Here is an 18,107-nt window from a genome sequence, read left to right as displayed (position 1 = left end):
CCCATGCATATGGAACATCTCGATAGTAACTACAGGGACCATCCTCAGAGTACCTTTGTAAGAAAAAGTCTATGTAGATGTAAAGAATCCTTTAAAACCTATCATATCAGATTCCAATAGCATTTTTAGAGAGACATTGAGCTATTCTAGGGATTGGAATGTGCAGTGGCGTTCTTCGACCAGCTGTCAGCTGCGCAACCTTGAAGTGATTCTTGGGTCGATGGGATTGCCGACTGTGGCTGGCTCAGATGGGCAAGAGCAATGCTGAGGCAGTGGTAATTAATATTGGGAAGGTAGTTGAACATCTCTAGTCCCACAAATTGTCAGATTCTGGAGTCACCGAATGATACGATGGGTCAGACTCCTGGCTCACTCCCCAACCCATCGAGTATGTAACTGCATACGGAGTTCCGCCAGCAGCAGTTCCGGTGTCTTTGGTTACATTTTCTGCTATCCCATTTTCGTCAAGGAATGTGATACTCTGTGGCTTGATGCCACCTCCCACTGGTTACAGCGACTACAGCCGGCGGCACCCTACGAAATGGGTTGAATGTTACAACTGTTACCTTTATTACCAGTCTTGTACTGCGTACTTACTTACCTAGTAAGGTGAAATTGCTGCATTGGTCTTGCTTTCCGCATTCAGGTGGAATGTCTGCCTAGACAACGTACATACACATCTTCATGAGTCAACGACTAGGATGGAGGCTAACCCCGGTGCTTTGAGACCTGCTAGCAACCTCGATCCATGCTTTCCGATGTGACATTACGATATTACCATAGGCAGGAAAGCAATTTCCGGATGCAGGAGAGCGTAGCAGATTGTGAATTCAATTTGCACTCGTGACGTATGAAAGACAGCAGAACGCTGGGACTATGTCTTTATGCCTGGATCGATATGACCTTAACCTTTTAAAATCTCCTACTTAAACAGATGAACCTATCGTCTGCACTCTAATGACGACTTGGTATTCTCGAGCTCTATCACTTCTTTTAGTTTCCATATAAGAACCAAAGATCAGGTGACTTCCTCACCACCTGTTTCTGCCTACCATGCGCTTCAAGCCATTGCTCCTTTCGTTGCTGGGGGTAAGCCCTCTCGGCATGATCTCCATCGCCCAGGCAGCCGCCGGAAATTGCCAGTCGTTATCAGATGGCAGTACCCCTGTAATTAGTGATTGCTGCTCTGGGCAGAAGTCAGGAACAGCATCAGTCGATGGCCATGTGATTGAATATTCCTGTCGGAACTTCAAACGCTCCGCTTCCATAAATATCAAAGGCCCTTATGCGGAAGGAAGTGCTCAAGCGTGTGCCAAACGGTGCGTGTTTCGCCGTTGCACCATGGCTGTTTATAAAGACAACAATGAATGCCGCTACACCAACGATGCGAACCCCGAAATGGAGTACGATGATACGGTGCTGGCTATGGAGAACAAAGGGAAAGACGACATGACGGATGAGGTCAGGAAGGCTCTTGCTAAGTGCAAGGAGGAATGTGAGAAGGACAAGGAAAAGTTGAAAAAGGAATGTCAAGAACAAAAGATAGAACTGGGCGATAAGTGCCTGAGAGAGAAGGAGGAGCTGCGCAGGCAATGCACCGAAAACGAGGAAAGGCAGAACAAGCAATGCGAAGACCAAAAGTCAGACATGCGGAACAAGTGCCAAGAGGAAAAGAATGAGCTGCGCAGGCAGTGCGCCGAAGACGCAAAGGAGGAAAGCAAAGCATGCGAGGACCGCGTAAAAGTTATTCAAGAGCAGCTTACTGAATGCCGTGACAAAAATCTACAGGATACCCGATGGGTGTCCAATCCAGGCGTTCTGGGCACTGAGGTCAAAGCCAAGGCCGTGGCCTTCTCCCCGAAAAATGAGAGAATGGCAGTCGGAGAGCTCAGTCCTCAAAGAGTTGTAGTGTGGGATATGAAAACTCGGCAGCCCTTGGCTGGATGGGAAACGGGAGCTGGAGCTGGCATGCCTATGAGTGTTGCATTGTCCCCAGATGGTACCAAGGTCCTTTGTGGAACATACGAGGGAGCGGTCAAGATGTGGGATGTAAGCACCAGCTCTGAGCAGATATTCCAAGAGCCAAAGGGCCGCGTGAGCCGCGTGAACCGAGTTGCATTCTCTCCAGATGGCAGGCAAGTTGCGGCCGGATTGGCTGATGGAAAAGTCCTGATATGGGACGTGTCAACAAATACCCAGATCACTACTCAAGGGCATTCTGGTGCTGTGCAGGCTTTGGAGTTTTCGCCCACAAGCGGGAAGCTTGTTTCAGGATCGAAGGATAAGACAATTCGATTTTGGGATCCGCGGACTGGAAGGAAAGACAATGAGATCTCTCACCCGGGTGGTGGTCTCAATGCAATCGCATTTTCGCCTGACGGAAAGAGCCTGGCATCTGGATCGGATGACAGTAGTGTTAGGGTGTGGAATGCTGAGACACTAGCTCAGCGTCGGCTTCTCCCTGCTCATACGGGCCCTATTAATGACTTGGCCTTCTCCGCTGACGGCAGGCAGCTTGCCTCTGTATCGGATGATGGAACACTTAGGATCTGGTCTCTTGCAGATGACTACGTCCTTAGTTCACACCAACAGCGCAAGGCTGAAGCTGTTGCATTCTCCCCAGATGGAAAATATCTTGCATCTGTCGTGGCTTTGGAGGGATTGTTGTTGTGGACGCGCAATTAACCATGCGTTCCATTCTGCCATCGGCATTTAGCTAGTATAGTGTGACAGACTGGTTATAATTGCGCAATGAAATAGGTGTATGTTCTGGCTTGCAGAAATGCGAAGGACCCAGAATTAGGACTATCTTTGAATGCTGGCCGATGTCTAGAGTGTAACTCACATAAGGTAGCTGAGTCGATCAGACTTTGTGGTCTTTGTGCGCCGTTCGGATAGCGAATTTCTAGCTGTTCAATATGAAACAATCGTTAGCGGCCAGCTGCACAGACGCATAGTATCTTCATCAGGCCGTTCAAGGACAAGCCTTGGAAGACCTGCAGAGGAATTCTGGGCTGGAAGGACTTTATTTACCGTTAACGGAAACCCAATTCCACGGAATGTATACATAGCAAGCATACCTAGCGGTCATGTTCTACAAAGTCTACAAATGTAGGAGGGCCGGCGGACCGTTAAGCAACTGTTCAGCAAATGTCCAGAGGTTATTGATCTGCGAGAATGATATGACCCATTATATCTAGCCATTAGGGCTGATGCTGATCTTTCAGGAGGCTAATTGGTATATAAGGAAACATGCGCATTTATTTGGCTGTTTAAGATGGGAGCGCAGGAATTGCACATTTCATTTTGGGAGTACCATACACCGACAGTTAACTGCGATTCATCATGGCCGCCTGTGAGCCAGCCTACACCACCATTCAAGGAATGTTTAGCATCTTGCCGAAAAGGTTATACAGCTAAGTTACCATGGTTAGCATATCATTCCAGAGAACCGGGAGTCTAGACGTACGTAGTTATCCAAGTCATCCAAATTATTTTTGAAATCTGCAAACTGACTGTCCAAGCTTTCTGCAAGTCTCCACTTAGCGCCTAAACTTGGGACCATGCATACCGAAGATGCTACTCACCTGATGTAACGTAAAGGACGTTGTCGGGAACTGGGTTGTTCTTCAGCCCAGCCAAGAAAGCCTTGGAATTCTGATCGTCACCAATCTGGCTTATGGTGTAGCTCACAGCTATAAACACGTTAGCAGAAATGCCCTGTGCAATAAGCGAAGCCATGGACCAAACGAACCATCCGGTGAATATGGGATCGGCTGGTGGGTTTTCAAGGCATTGACCGCATCTGCAATGACACTCCGGATAACATCGTTGTCAGTGCCGAGTGGGGATAGACTTTTGTTTTCCTCATTCGGAGCTCCATCAGTGATGGTCATGATGAGGTATGGCTTTGGGAGATTCTGGCCTGCGCTGAGGACGTTATGGATGAGCGGGTCCAAAATCTTCTTCTTGAGGTTCGTTCCAATTGGAGTTGCTCCGTTGGGGTTAGTCTGATTCATGTAGTCATTAACTTGCGCTTCTGTGAGATTATCAGCATTGCCGATGTCCGCATTGATAAATCGGAGGCTCGCGACTCCAGCGGCAGCCTGTGGGTTCACGAAGCCCATAATCCTCGCCATCCGAGCCACCAGGATCCGTTGATTTTCAATCCGACCAGTGCCCCCACCCATTGACCCGCTATCATCTATATAGTGCATTTAGATTAGCACTCTTGATTGTCTGAAGACATGCCTCGAGATGCTCATACCGCAATACCAAACCGGTGTATACAGGGCGGAGGCGGCCATAATCGCCAAGGTTCTACCGGACATTGCTCTCACACTGGGATTTTTCCTGGCTGCTGCCGCTGCACGTGCTATATCGATAACACGCTGGTCGTTGGGAGGGTAGAAGTCTTCAAGTCCTTTATCTTGGATAAAGTTGAAAAGAAAGGTCTTGAAGTCATCCTCAGTCCGGAGGCTATTGATGTCCTGTAGGCGTGTTAGAGATTGCATCGGGAAGTCAGCGCATCAACTTGCCTGGACTGTGTTGGACTGCCAATTCAGGAAGTCTGAGATGCGATCAATAGAATCCTTGGCGACGTCCTTCCAGTTGCTGAAATAAGCAATAGCAAACAGCCCACTGCTGGTGAGGAGATTTCCCAACTCAGGCTTATATCCATCCTGCTGGTCTGGTGGAAGAATGGCCCTTTGGATGGCAGGATTCATGGAGTAACCGGCCAGTTTCTTTGCCGTTTCTCCTTTGTCATTAGACTGGGTCAACGAAGCTCCCTTTTCCACGAGCAAACTAATCAATTTGGGATCTTTTGCTTCGGTGATGGCCACCATAAGCGGTGTCGAATTGTTCCATGCCGGCACAGGCTCATTAACATCGGCACCATGCGCCACAAGCAACTGCGCCAGGCGGTCCCTTTTGTCCTTTGCGAATGCAACCAGGTATAAGGGAGTTTTGCCGTCAGCACCCTTCTTATTGGGGTTGGCTCCAGCCTGCAGCAATAGCTTCACTGCGCTAGTCTGTCCATTCTTCACAGCAAGAGCAAGTGGTGTATCGCCAGATGTGCTGGTGCCATCAATATCCACCCCCCGGCTGAGGTATTGAGTGAGACTGGCTCGATCAAGTGTTCCCTTCCAGGCGTCGTTGTGAAGACTCATTTTTTTCGGGTTGATTCCGGTTAAGTGTTATCGCACTAAGAGGACTATGGTGGCTATCGAATTTCGCAAGCTTGAGGGCAAATAGTTCTGGTGAAATACAAAATGAAGAATCGAGACTGATGATTCCCTGTCTGCGTAACTACAGCATCATCAATCTCAGTCTTTTATACCCAAGTCAGATAGATCTATTTAGCCTGGATGTAACTGTAAATGTGGCCTGAATTATTAAGCGCAACGATTGATGCGGCCGGAAAATGACACGGAGTGTCCAATGCAACACCATTATCCGGTTTCGTCCCTACGTTACGGTAGCATATCAGCCCTTCATACATATATCAATGTGTAATAGAGGTAAGCAGTTGAATCTATACCAAAAACGGGATGTCGGTAGTGTTACATGCCACAGGTGATACTACTCGGGTAGTCTCCTCTCACATTTTGTGATGATGTATACGACTCAAGAGTTGGTCAATAACCCGACTAGAGCATGGCTGTCACCATGGATGATTTCCCACAGATGGCTAGCTGGAAGCTATAGAGACCCTTGACATCATGCAACTTTTGATTTCGTCTCTTCCAGCAGTGCGAGATTCGACGAAAGCAACCATTGTCGCCCGGTGGGTCGACGCATAGCTTCATTTTGCGCTGCAACACCAACATTCTTCTTTTCTTTTGTTTTTCCAATAGTTACACTCGCAAGGATAAGTCAACTACAGGTTGATCCCCAATCCGAGAAGGCGACGTATACATAGGCGCCGTGGACGATTCAGACGGTTCTAAACACACAGCCACGTACTTTTACGTTCAGATTGTAGGATACAGTCCTGATATCAGCTGCTGCCAATCTTTCTATAGAGTCCGCTGGTCAGATATAGCATTAACATTGAAACAGTTCATCTATAAAATATACAATGGTCATTTCTATCACGCAAGCTTTCCATCTATGTAGAGCCATTGGCTAAATCGCACGTATATTCGTAAGCAGTAATCGAGGACCACCGCCTCTGAGTAGTGCCCAGATATTGTAAGAACATCTTCCATCAGCTCTGAGTGAAGAAGATAGAACCGATTAATCCCATCCCGGCCTATTCGGTTCTGACAAGTCCATTTGACATCATCCTTAAGCTTCGCATAATCCTCGCTGACGCCGGGTTCAATGGCCAAAGTCGGCAAATCGACCATATTCCCGCGGGATGGCCGGTGACTGAGAGAGGTGGTGATTGGATCTGCCTGCTCCCTATTGTTTCCAGAATTGGGCTTGTAGATAGTACTTTGGCCCCAGTAGTTTATCGGTTCGTTGATTGCAATCTTCCAGATCATGAACAGCTGCAGTATGAGGCTTCGGGAAATCATTTTGATCCATGCTACCATTTCAGCGCTTTCTGGCATATGTGTTGGCCCGCTGTTATAACAGCAAAATCGCCCTCGGTTTCTGGCAATGCTTGCAGGATTTGGTCTTTTGTTGTCAACGTTTGCTGAGGGTGGTTCAATCTCAACCAGATGAAGCGTTGTCCTTAGTCGTATGTCCGCTAGAGCACGCCCGCCATGTCCCTATCGAATAGATTATTAGAGATGTCCTTTCAGGAAATCAGTGATTCTTGCTTGGCTCACGGGTCACCACCATCATTTACCACATATTGCGCCATAGGGCCCATCAGCCACTCCATAGGATCTAGAGGCTTTCTCGCATTATTTAGACCTGGGAGAGATCTTCCTTAATCTGTGCTGCCATCTTTGTACCTTGCTGTATATGGATTGTTACCCATTGCACATGTCACACTAGTCCTCCATGCGAAGATACTTGTGCATATAGGGGTCAGATATTTCACAGATCTGAAAGGCGCCCACGGCTGCGGCAAAAGTCAAACCGGCCACTGAAGCTTCCAACTCCCCTCGCCACTGCAATCTTGCGCGATCGCACAGTTGGGAGATCAATCAATAGCTGCTCCATTTAGAGAAATCTGTGCCAAGTACGCAACATCCCTAGTACCCGACGAATCTCACCATGGCTGGCTGTTTATATAGGCGGGCCAATTCATAAGTCTCCACTATTCAACTAGGTTTCGCATCAAACGAAGAATCAGTAATGCATCCATGTAGCTTGTCGTATTAAAGGATACAGCCGTGATTCAATACTATACTGGTGAATACCTAGTCGCGCATCTTTATTCATGGTGGCCTTAAGCGATTCACAAGTTCTTAGGGAATTTTTATTCCATATTGCTAATGAGTATACAAAAGTAATGGAAGCTCCTAGCAGTCGTTCATCATTGAGTACAGACTATGCGCAGGCACTAGGACAAATAATCACAGGTATTGTGCTACTGAAAATCACTTACATTTGTTGTCGCTCACGTTATATTATTTGTATCTTCGTCCTTTAGGTTTTGCCCACTGGCTGCATAAACAATTTTGCCCGTTGGGGGTTTCTAAGACTCGTATAAAGAGGTCCGCCGATAGGATATCCAAGAAATTGTCCGTCAAAACTTTTCGAATTATCTAGTAACAAGTGACATTGTGTATAAAGACACATCGAATATTGTAGATTGACCATGTTCTACCCAGGTATCAACCTGGTCCGGGTCATGATTAGTGCAATGGCGCCGGATATATATTCCCGCGTAAGTCCATCACGCACATAGACATTCAACTCTTGTTGAACTGCTTTACCAGCCAACAGTTGCAAAACGGATATGACACAGTACCTCTGGACTTTATCTTCGAGTTCTATGTCAGCACCGGCTACCTCTCACATCCGGGAGCCGGGAGTGGTGGATCTTGGAGTGTACTCCGGAGAGCATCGAATACTAGTCCAGTATTTAAATGTGGGGCCGTCAAATGGAGGCAAGGCGTAAGAAACAATCGCAGTTTCACGATGTTGATGAATTTCCGTTGTCGGAACGGGGGATTAGGGCTTCTGTTCCGGGGATCGGCACTCCGAGCATTCCTCGCATGTCCAGCGAGCCCCAAGACTCCGGCAGTTAAGTACCCTAGTTCATCCGGTTTTTGTAGTTTAGATCAAGGGTGACATCTCATGCATTTGACCCTGCAGGCTGCTTGGGACATTCAGGCCATCTCGATATTGGTTTCACATGGCAAATGGTCTGGACTTGGCAGTTAGCCCTAAGCCGAGAGGATGAGGAGAAATTTAACCAGCGTTCCGAGGCGAGGAATTGTAATAATTGGGAAATTTGTTATGCTTTCGGTGTCTGTTGACCGCCTACTGTAAACAGCAGTTGCACAACAGCAAACGCTAGCCCTCTAATTTTAGGTATCGCGTAGGCAATCCCGTTCCTAGCTTCTACTCTGTTAGATTAATAGTTCTCCAGGCCTCGGCTTAGACTGACGACAAGAATAGGAAAGGTGGCCTGATCATGGTGTCGCTATTCTTCTCAAAACAACACAATTTCTCAGAGGAGAAAGCAACAGGTAGAATTCTAGGAGATGGTACGTACAATAAAAGTCCAAAGCCGACACCATTAACCACCTTTCTTTCTTCATGTCCTCACCTAAACTGGCATTTGATTCTACCCAGTAATCACACACAGATTCATAACGTGGAGAAGCCAAGCGGTCATCTTACCTCTAAAAGACTAGCTGCCTATCCTACTACAACTGTGTCCTTATCTTATTGCGGTACAACCAATAGCCATCGGCAAAAGATGGAGCAGCAACGGCTAACGGGATCAGAATCCGTCCGGACAGCGGGGCAGGCGACAGACAGTTCAACGGTCTCAAGCTAGTGCTTAGCGGACTGCATCAGCAACGGTGACACTTGTAACCTTACTCAGAAAGCCAATAGGGGCTATGGAATTATTTTGTGCGCTTCCTGCCACTGGCAGGGACCCCCCTGGTAGAAAAAAAAAATAACTGACTCAGTAAGAATTGTATTGTTCCTTCTTCATCTTTGTCTGCGAGTAATGCAACCGTCACCATGGCCTTGTTGGTGATATTAGGGATAGGTTTGGTTACCTATTTGGTGTTTCTGAGTATCTATCGCCTGTATTTTCACCCATTGAGCCATATCCCCGGCCCAAAGTTGGCTGCGATTACCCATGGCTACGAATTTTACCACAACATCATCCGAGGCGGCCTATTTATCTGGGAGCTCGAACGGCTGCATGAAGTTTACGGTAAGCATATTGAATCCCCCACCTACGTTATAGGCCAAAGGCTGACACAGAACAGGCCCAATCATCCGCATAAACCCCCGTGAAGTTCACATCAAGGACCCGGATTACTACGATGACATCTACGCCTCCAGCGCCCGCAAACGCGAAAAGGACCCCGTTCTCGTCGCCCAGTTCGGCCTCGAAGGCTCGGGCTTCTCAGCAATCGACCAGGAAACTCATCACCAGCGGCGCGCACCCGTGGCGAAATTCTTCTCCAAGCGCGCGATCGAGAACCAGGAACACTTGATCCGCGACAGTTTGAACAAACTCGTGGGGCATTTCCAGGAGGCTTGTCGTGCGCACACGGTCGTCAGTTTGGACGCTGCGTTTGCGGCGTTAACCTCCGATGTCATCCACCAGTATGCGTACGGATTCAACCCTAATAATCTTGATAAGGAGGGGTTCAACGCCAAGGTCCGAGATGGCATCAATGGTCTCTTCCAGCTTGCGCATCTGCTTTACTTCTTCCCCATCTTGCAGACGCTTATGAATGTCATGCCGCTTCCCCTGTTGCAGGTGTTGAACCCCCCTGCGTTTGCGTTGGCGAGTCAGAAAAAGGAGCTCTATGAGCAGGGTGCGGCTGCGCTGGAAAAGGCAAACTCCAAGGCTGGCAGTGGGACATTGATCGACACGCTTGCCGCGCCATCCATGCCGGAACATATGCGTTCTGCGCATCGGCTCATGAATGAGGGCTTTGCTTTGGTGATTGGCGGTACCGAGACGACTGCAAGGTCGCTTGCTCTTGGGGCGTGGCATTTGTTCACTAGAGAGGATATCCGAAACAAGCTTCGCGAGGAGCTGAAGCAAGTGATGCCGACGCCGGATTCTCAGCCGACGTGGAATGACTTGGAAAAACTGCCGTACATGGTATGGATTGCCTTTCTCACACGAAACAATACATGCTAATGCTAGCTTAGTCCGGAGTAATCAGCGAATCCCTACGTCTTTCAACCGGAATTGCGAATCGATCATCGAGAGTAGCACCTACCGAAGCGCTGGTGTATAAAGACTACACTATCCCGCCTGGAGTGAGCTAGACCCCGTCCCGGTGGGGTCAACTAGACACTGACAACAATCTAGACCCCCGTCAGCGAAACAAATTACTTCACCCTGATGGACCCGGAAATCTTTCCTGATCCCCACGCTTTTGACCCGGAACGATGGATCCGGGCCGCTGCCAAGGGACAGCGATTGGACCGCTATCTGGTGAACTTCTCGAAAGGAAGCCGCATGTGTGTGGGCTTGAAGTAAGATATCAAATACCCCTCGACAATGTTTGCATCAGCTAACTGTTGTAAAGCTTGGCCTATGCGGAGCTGTTCCTGGTCATCGCTACGATCGTCCGTCGGTTTGATATTGAGCTGTATGAGACGCCGAAGAGTAATATCGATTTTGCTCGCGATTTCGGTACTCCGTACCCGGATAAGGGTAACTTTAGTGTGCGGGCCTTGGTTACGGGAGTTATTAGCGAGTAGATTGGCAGTAATTTCAATCTATCCCGTGAATAAGTAAGGGCTATGTCACGATACATGATTTGACTAAATTACCCTATCTGGACAGATAAGTGTCTCACCGTTATGAAAGTACATATCTTGCAGAAACAAAATGGCTATTCTAAAAATGTGAATAAAGAAAAACAAAAGAAAGCTTGGGTATTTATAGATGGATATACAGTCATAAGACATATGATAGAGGCACCACGACTAGACAGATGTAGTCGGCTCTTCCACCCGGCTATCTCATTTCGGAAAAAGGCACAGCGCAAGATTGAAAATCAGACTTCCTCCCAGATCATGGATTCTCCTCCCTCCAGTCAAAGTTCTGCTTCACCCTAATCTGCATAGCATTCAGCTCCTGACCGGAAGCAGTAGAGCCATTCGACGGGATCACGCCTTCCTCTCTTGGATGAGTACTAGCACGTCCTACGTCGGTGGTCAGGTAGATCTCATCCTCTTCTGGCCAGAACTGATACTTCTTACCATTTGAGGCCCGATAGCCGGATCGGTTCCCGGTACTCTGCAGCGGCGTGCCCGAAATGCCCGAAGTGCCCTCGCCGGTCATTTTATAGTCCCTCGAGAGCCCACTGCTGCCGAACATGCCCCAGAGTCTGAGCTGAGGGATCTGACGCAAGAGTGGCCGAAGCGTCGGGAGACAGGCGCTGACGATACCGATGCAGGGTTCGACGTTGGACCAGATCATGGCGTCGCCGATTACCCATGTGATGTCGACGGAGTCTTTCATTTTGGTGATGGCGCAGATGCGGACAATTGTGGCTACGCAGACGCTGCGGGAAGGGCTGTGTTAGAGTCTCGTTTGGATGGTGATTATGGAGGTGCGTGACTTACAATCCACCGAGCAAGAAGATACCGCTAATGGCCCATTTCTGACCCTTGGGCATCTGCAGGCTCCATACGATCGGCATGGGCAGGCATAGAATGATGACATCAGTGAACAAGTTGGCGACACCGTTCCACAAATAGAATTGGTAGAGATTGATGCGACAATAACCTCCGCTCAAAGGATATACCCATTGAGTCCAGAAGAAAGATGACGGGACGCAGGCGACCGAGATGGTGGTAGAGACTGAGATAGCATATCCGATCGAGAGAAATGCGCAGAAATACAACGTCCAAGTCAAGCGGAAAATGCGGCGATAGAGAAGAAGCACGGATAATTTGACCATGGGAACTGTCGTGGCGTACAGGATAACGTAGGCGAAGATAATCTGTACATTCACCATTAGATTCATAGGACAGTATTATGAGCGACAGCGCGGGGCATTTACTTTCATGCTCATTAGGACATCATTTTCTTCCACCACCCATATATGTTTCCCTATCCCATATGCGCCCCCTGAGAACACTCTTTGTTAGTTTTATTAGGGTTTTAAGTAGGCAGCTAGCGGTGAAAATACCTAAAATACAACATACACCTGTCCCGTATGCGAACGCCTGCGCAAGATGTTTAGTCGAAAGCTCCAACTACCATGGAATATCAAGGATACACACCAATGCCACCAAAACAAACCAGTCATCATAGGCTAAATCGGCACTTTTATTCGTCGTTCGGGCCCAAAATCGCAAACCCACGAAAACTGTGGCAATTGCCATGACAGCAGCAACCGTGCCGTCATTCTGAGCGATTCTGTTGGCGGACAAGTCCAGACCCTCCGGCGCAGTGCCGATGACAAGGCTTGACATGTTATTTCAGAGAGAGATCAGTTCATGGTCCAGTGAAGTGGTGGTAATATTGTGGACTGCCGAGGCAGTACTGAAGTGACGATAGTGCAGCAACACAGAAAGGCGATACGGAGAGAGAGAGAGAGTAGCTGAGATCGTGAAAACGAGGGAAATGGGGCGAAAAGTATAACCCTACCACACCCCAGGTGAAAAGACAAAGAGCGTATAGCTATCCAATCGCGAGAAGAGAGGGGAAAGATCTGTTTTACATGGCAACCAGGCGGGAAATAAGGATGCAGAGAGAATGACAGAAACAGGATGGGATCTACAACAATGTTGAGCTCCCACGAGCCATGAAACTGCGAGGGATCGCAACATTCTTAGCTTGCGGACGGCACAGATCGAGCCATGAAGGAATGGTTCCAGTGGGGAACGAAGCCTTCCCCGGGCAGATCTAGCCCTACCATGGGTTAGAAGCGAGGTTGCCATTCCTGCCATCAATGGTTTTCTGAAATCTTCCAAATTATGGACTTAATATTACAGCAGACAGGGGATGTCTAATTCTAGAAGAAATTTGACATACCCCCACTTGTTAACGTTGAAAGTTAAGTTGACAGTATATGATCTGTTAACGGGCATACGCCAGACTATTCTTGTTGCCCTAACGCTGCCGTCACCTACTAGTCCACATCCTTCGTCTAGACCTATTTTAGTGCCGAGGAGGTTTTCCGGTGTTGTAAATCAAAATTAGGAAATCGAGTCTGGGCCGCGTGAAATCCGTCTGTTCTCCGAGGTACGAGTAATGCGAATCCCCACATCTCCACCCAGACGGAGTAGCCTCACCAATAGCCGAAATCGCTAAAGCCCTCAGGTATCAAGCGGGTCCTAAAAAACCATGAGACACCTACTAACCGGAATAATTTCCGATCTAAGCAGAAAAAGGAAAGTTTTACTCTGCCTCAAAGCCTTGGAAGGTCCACACTGGTGATTCGAGCCAGCATCTTGACTAAAAGCCCAGAACATAATTTCCCGCTCTTCCCTCAGCCCCATCAAGTTTCAACAAAGTAGGTTACCTAGGTCAGAATGAGCACTTGTCGTGCAGTAGAATCAATGCGAGCAACTGCCGAGTACCGACATCTACTACGTAAGTACAAAGTATATGTAATGCTACGGGGCCACGGCAAGAGGACCCTCGGCATTATATGCGTCACTGGTCCCCGAACAGACGTGCTCGAGGGTACTTTATTTCTTACATGGACAGGTGGGGGTAGTTTACGAGGGACTATGGCTCTCAAACAGGCTCACATTGCGCGCATGTATTGGAGTACTATTACGTCGCATCAGTTCTTTTAGTTCGTCAGTTGAGGGGCTTTGATGCTACAACTTGCTGCTTCAGTCTGGAAAGTATTGTTCACTCTGACACTCTTACAAACTATATGATATTGCAAACAGCAAGCCAGTTGTCAGGATTGCTAGAAGGTGTACTAACTGCTCCTATAGAAGGATTACCAGGACATCTAGCCCGCTTTCTTACTAGGGACAATTTCAACTCGATGGTAGCACTTCTTCGGCTTCGGTTGTCAAGTAATTGTCTGTTTCAATAAAATCCTCGAGTGTCGCGTGAAGAACTGCAAACAAGTTTTTCCTGGTAAAATTCAACAAAAACCCAACATTGCGAAGCATGCAACTCCATGGCGATACAATGCAGTTCTTGCTCTGGTGGGAACGACAGTATCAGAATGATCAACCCTTTTTGGTGATTTGCTTGCATGAGAGGCAAAGACTGTGAGACGGAGACAGGTGTTATGATCTCTATTCAGCATCCGCAAAACGTGGTTGCTCTCTCTCCAATTCCCTCTAGAATAAAGTTTCATAGTGAGTTCGCTTAAAGTACCATAGGGTACTGTGCACTCCGGATTTGAATTCCGGGCTATGTATACTTATAGAAAGTTCTGCAGCCCTCGGTTCGGAGTTCTCGCCCCACTGAGCCCCACGATGAAGCCCGAAGTTGGATGAACGAGGTTCCATGGAAACACAGGTCACACCCTTGTCTACAGCCCTATAGAATCTGGAAAGCTATCTAGATTTGCAGCGTTTTGGGAATCAGTATCCTAGGCAAAGTTCAAACCTTGGGAGCACTAAAATGGCTTGCGGCAAGGGAGACGACCTAGTTACCGAGCCTCACCCAATATCCCGCCTTGCCGAACAGCTGAATATTTAAGGAACAGGAGGGGAAATGTGCCATATCTATATATTCCAGTCCGAGCAAAAGCGTAACCAGGCAAAGATCCACGAAAGTTTGTGAACTAGAGTTTTACCACGTGGCGAAAGCTTAGTTTGACTAATATACCCGAATCTCATATGAAGTTAGCTGTTCAACAGCTGAAACCCATAAACAGATTCAATCTTGCAATTTCTTCACATTATCTGGATTCCCCACTTGCCGCTTTTCTCAGCCATCCCAGCCTTCAGCATCGATCAACGGAAAACTCTGGCTGACCGTGCAAATTTTTCTTGGTCCACTTTAAGCTCACCCATGAACTTGGTACCTGCCAAACTCTATAGACGAGCTTCTCAGTATGTTAAATGTTTACAGTTTCTATGTTAGCATTTGCTGTAGCGCCGCAAAGTCGGTAATTAAAGGGCCAGGTGGGGAAGACAAGGGAGCCTGTATTCTGCATCCTCAGAACAGGGAAGCTTGAAACCGTATTGCTGAGAGATGCTATGGTGAATAAGAAGTGCACTGGCATTCCAATCTAAATGCTGACGGTGATTGCCTTGTCCACAATCCACGCCGTTGGGGCTCTATCACTACAATATTGATACACCTTGATGAGGTTACTAAGACTTAAGCAACGTCAGAGGGCCGAGCCGGCTTGGAATAGTCTAGATGCTGTAGTATGTTTGGAATGTTGTAATTATGGATTGTAGTGGATTTTCTATGCCCTTTGATTGTGGGTAGCAATCAGCTGAAACGTGCGCGGCATCCGAGATATATATTTCAGGATGTAGTGACAGTATGGCGCTGCACAACATGTTAGTAAGCCCTTCCCAAAGCAATGGAGAAAGCAGATAAAATGCTTGTTAGCGGTAAGCCTGTCAGTCATGCCTTAAAGACATTCTATTACATGCTAGACTATGGTTCCTCTTTCACTTCATATGTTTTCTTTCTTGCCCCATACACACGTGACATCACATGACCATGATCAGGATAGAAGTTACTACGGTTACTGAGTAAGGGGAATATCAGCAGATTGACGGATATTGCCGTGATTGATATTAGTGGTTCTATATATACTGCCTTGAATAGAGGACCAGTACATACGACCATAGGGTGTGGAGAACAGGGCTTCCCGTCCGCTCAGCCGTACTTAAGCCACACGCCGGGAGGTTAGTAGTTGGGTGGGTGACCACCAGCGAATCCCTCCTGTTGTATGTTTTTAATTTTATTTTACCTTTTGATCATTCTTAAGAAGAAAAGAAATATCGTTTTGCAGTACTGGTTGGCGGTGGTGCTTCGTTGATGTTATTGTCTTGAACCGCCTGTATCCCCACATGACTATAAATATGTGATTGACCTACCTGAGTTTTGCAAACGGACCCCCCTTCGCAAAGAAATATCTGGGTTGCATTTCAGATCTAATTTTACTTGACATGGTTGACAGTCTCCGGATGGTCACTGTTCGGGAAATTTGTATACCTTCCAAATGTCTGGCCACCACAGCGCATCGCCGCATTCGATACGAGTCTTTTGGCTACCCGTCCAGCATTTGTCAAGCATCTTATCACACATCACATACATCCCAGATCACGGTGAAAATCCTCCCGAATCCGGGAAGATCAACAAACTAACGACCGATAGTTCAGCCACTGGAACTGTGGAGAAAGGATAACGTGTGTAAAATTTAAATGTATTCGTGCATCCATGTCACATACCTCTTCCAGATAAAGCCTATCCGAGCAGGATAGCGGACAACCGTTGAGTAGTTGACCCCCTTAGCACCAATATAGGTGATATATTCCGTAAATTGACTTGGGTTTGATACAGCTGTCTTCTACTAGTACGTTGGTTGTCAACAGCCTCCCACATGTTCCACTAAGTTGCAATGTCTGACATCTAAGTCAGTTGCTACTCCACAAAACTAGACTGGAAAGCCAAATAGTTCATCTTACCCCTATCTTGTAAACACTACTACTATGAGTATCCTCGCTTCCATTCTTATAGATTGATCATACTCATGCGTTCCGGTTTTGCCGTAGATGTTCGGGTTCTCATGCTGCCACTGCGATCCAGACAGCGCGTCTATTGGGGCTTTTGCCAATTATGCCTATCCAAATGAAAACAATATAATAATTACAAATTCTGAAGCACGTGTGTCTTCTCATGTGCAGCCATCTCTGGTTCAGATATTTATAGTAACTTTAAAATAAAACTGGTCCTGAACCAGGCGGCAATCTTCTGCAAAGATGTTCACGCGGTAGTCACAGTCAGGAGTTCCGGAAATTTGTATTAACTCAACTGCGATCTCCATCCCGAGGTTGCTTGCGGGAAGAATACTGTGGGACCAGTGGAGGTGTTCGTATATCATTTCCTTCTACAGACTTCGTAAGTAAATGAGAGCTTATACAGGCGGTGATCGTTTACCAAAATGGACCTGTCTGTATCCACAGAAGATCTTTCCGCACACTGCTACAGTACGTTTGTCAGTGGGGCACGGTACTCTCAACCAGTGGTATCAGGAATACCGAAGTTGCTACCAAGAGCTGTGCGGATCTAGTGCACTGGATATAAATGAGCTCCTCCACAGCTCTCGGAAGGCCACGCAATCCGCGGAGGTATATGGGAGAGGAGGATCTCTATCCAGGCAACTATGTGATCTCTACTGGGTACGTAAATTGAGAAGCCTTTGACTTGATACTACTCCGTACTGGTAGTCTTGTTGAGGGCTGCTGTTTGGGTAAGTCATGTCACCCGATGCAAGTTGTATAGGTGCTTAGAAAGCGATCGATGCAATCTTCCAGTTTTATATAGAATTGTAGAATCATGGAATCTCCTATCATGCATTCTGATATCTGTCCTTAGTTAGGCTTCTTGCACAGAAGGACTGAGCAGCAGTTTTAGCTCAACTTCTCCAGGAGCCTACAAGGGATGGAAACACGGTGATCATAGCGTACTACAATTTAGTCGATGTTTGAGACCAGAAGTCAAATATCTTCAAATAAGGGGACTCCACCATTTCAGTATGACGGAAGGACATTGGAAGGCCAGAAACAAGGTGATAAAGTCAATAAAACGCTAGATCACCCGTGTATCGCCAACAGGAAACACTCAGTGGAGCCGCAGAAGCAAAAGAAACCACGAAGGCAAGACAGCGCAACCACAGACATCATCACTGGGATGTTGCTGTGTGCCTGCAGACTTGGAGAGCGACCAATGCGGAAAGATTCAATCTACACGTTTAGCGACCTGCGCTCCTCAGGGCGAACACAACTGGCTTTGTGCTCCTGCCAATGGTGGCGCTGGCACTCCTACGCAGAATCAGCAATGGGATTTAAATACAGACTGGGAAGATTGTGGATGCTCT

General features: G+C 47.5%; 4 protein-coding genes across 4 annotated transcripts; 2 read left to right on the top strand and 2 right to left on the bottom strand.

Moving 5' to 3' along the window:
• Positions 1-590: 590 nt before the first annotated feature.
• Positions 591-3,492, top strand: F9C07_2276928 (WD repeat-containing protein). Its single transcript, XM_041285158.2, has 2 exons — positions 591-668; positions 737-3,492. Exon 2 carries the CDS (start codon positions 1,054-1,056, stop codon positions 2,683-2,685), a length of 1,632 nt encoding a protein of 543 aa, XP_041142168.1. The 5' UTR covers positions 591-668; positions 737-1,053; the 3' UTR covers positions 2,686-3,492.
• F9C07_1184201 (uncharacterized protein) lies at positions 3,233-5,337 on the bottom strand. Its single transcript, XM_071507708.1, has 6 exons — positions 4,539-5,337; positions 4,268-4,490; positions 3,755-4,204; positions 3,588-3,695; positions 3,470-3,528; positions 3,233-3,416 (listed from the first exon to the last, which is right to left on the bottom strand). The coding sequence occupies exons 1-6, from the start codon at positions 5,169-5,171 to the stop codon at positions 3,378-3,380; spliced, it is 1,512 nt and encodes a 503-aa protein (XP_071363555.1). The 5' UTR covers positions 5,172-5,337; the 3' UTR covers positions 3,233-3,377.
• Positions 5,338-8,978: 3,641 nt separating this feature from the next.
• F9C07_9723 (putative cytochrome P450) lies at positions 8,979-10,818 on the top strand (the record flags this gene model as incomplete). Its single annotated transcript, XM_041290560.2, has 6 exons — positions 8,979-8,995; positions 9,051-9,304; positions 9,360-10,210; positions 10,261-10,371; positions 10,424-10,590; positions 10,644-10,818. The coding sequence occupies 6 exons, from the start codon at positions 8,979-8,981 to the stop codon at positions 10,816-10,818; spliced, it is 1,575 nt and encodes a 524-aa protein (XP_041142165.2).
• Positions 10,819-11,134: 316 nt separating this feature from the next.
• Positions 11,135-12,543, bottom strand: F9C07_9722 (putative integral membrane protein Pth11-like protein; the record flags this gene model as incomplete). Its single annotated transcript, XM_071511933.1, has 3 exons — positions 11,135-11,627; positions 11,689-12,068; positions 12,352-12,543. The coding sequence occupies 3 exons, from the start codon at positions 12,541-12,543 to the stop codon at positions 11,135-11,137; spliced, it is 1,065 nt and encodes a 354-aa protein (XP_071363554.1).
• Between the last annotated feature and the right edge of the window lie 5,564 nt (positions 12,544-18,107).

This window comes from Aspergillus flavus, chromosome 2 (genome assembly GCF_009017415.1).
Source record: "Aspergillus flavus chromosome 2, complete sequence".
NCBI lineage: Eukaryota > Fungi > Ascomycota > Eurotiomycetes > Eurotiales > Aspergillaceae > Aspergillus > Aspergillus flavus.
The sequence above is the reverse complement of the archived record's forward strand: the minus strand, read 5'-3'. Positions and strand labels throughout refer to the sequence as shown.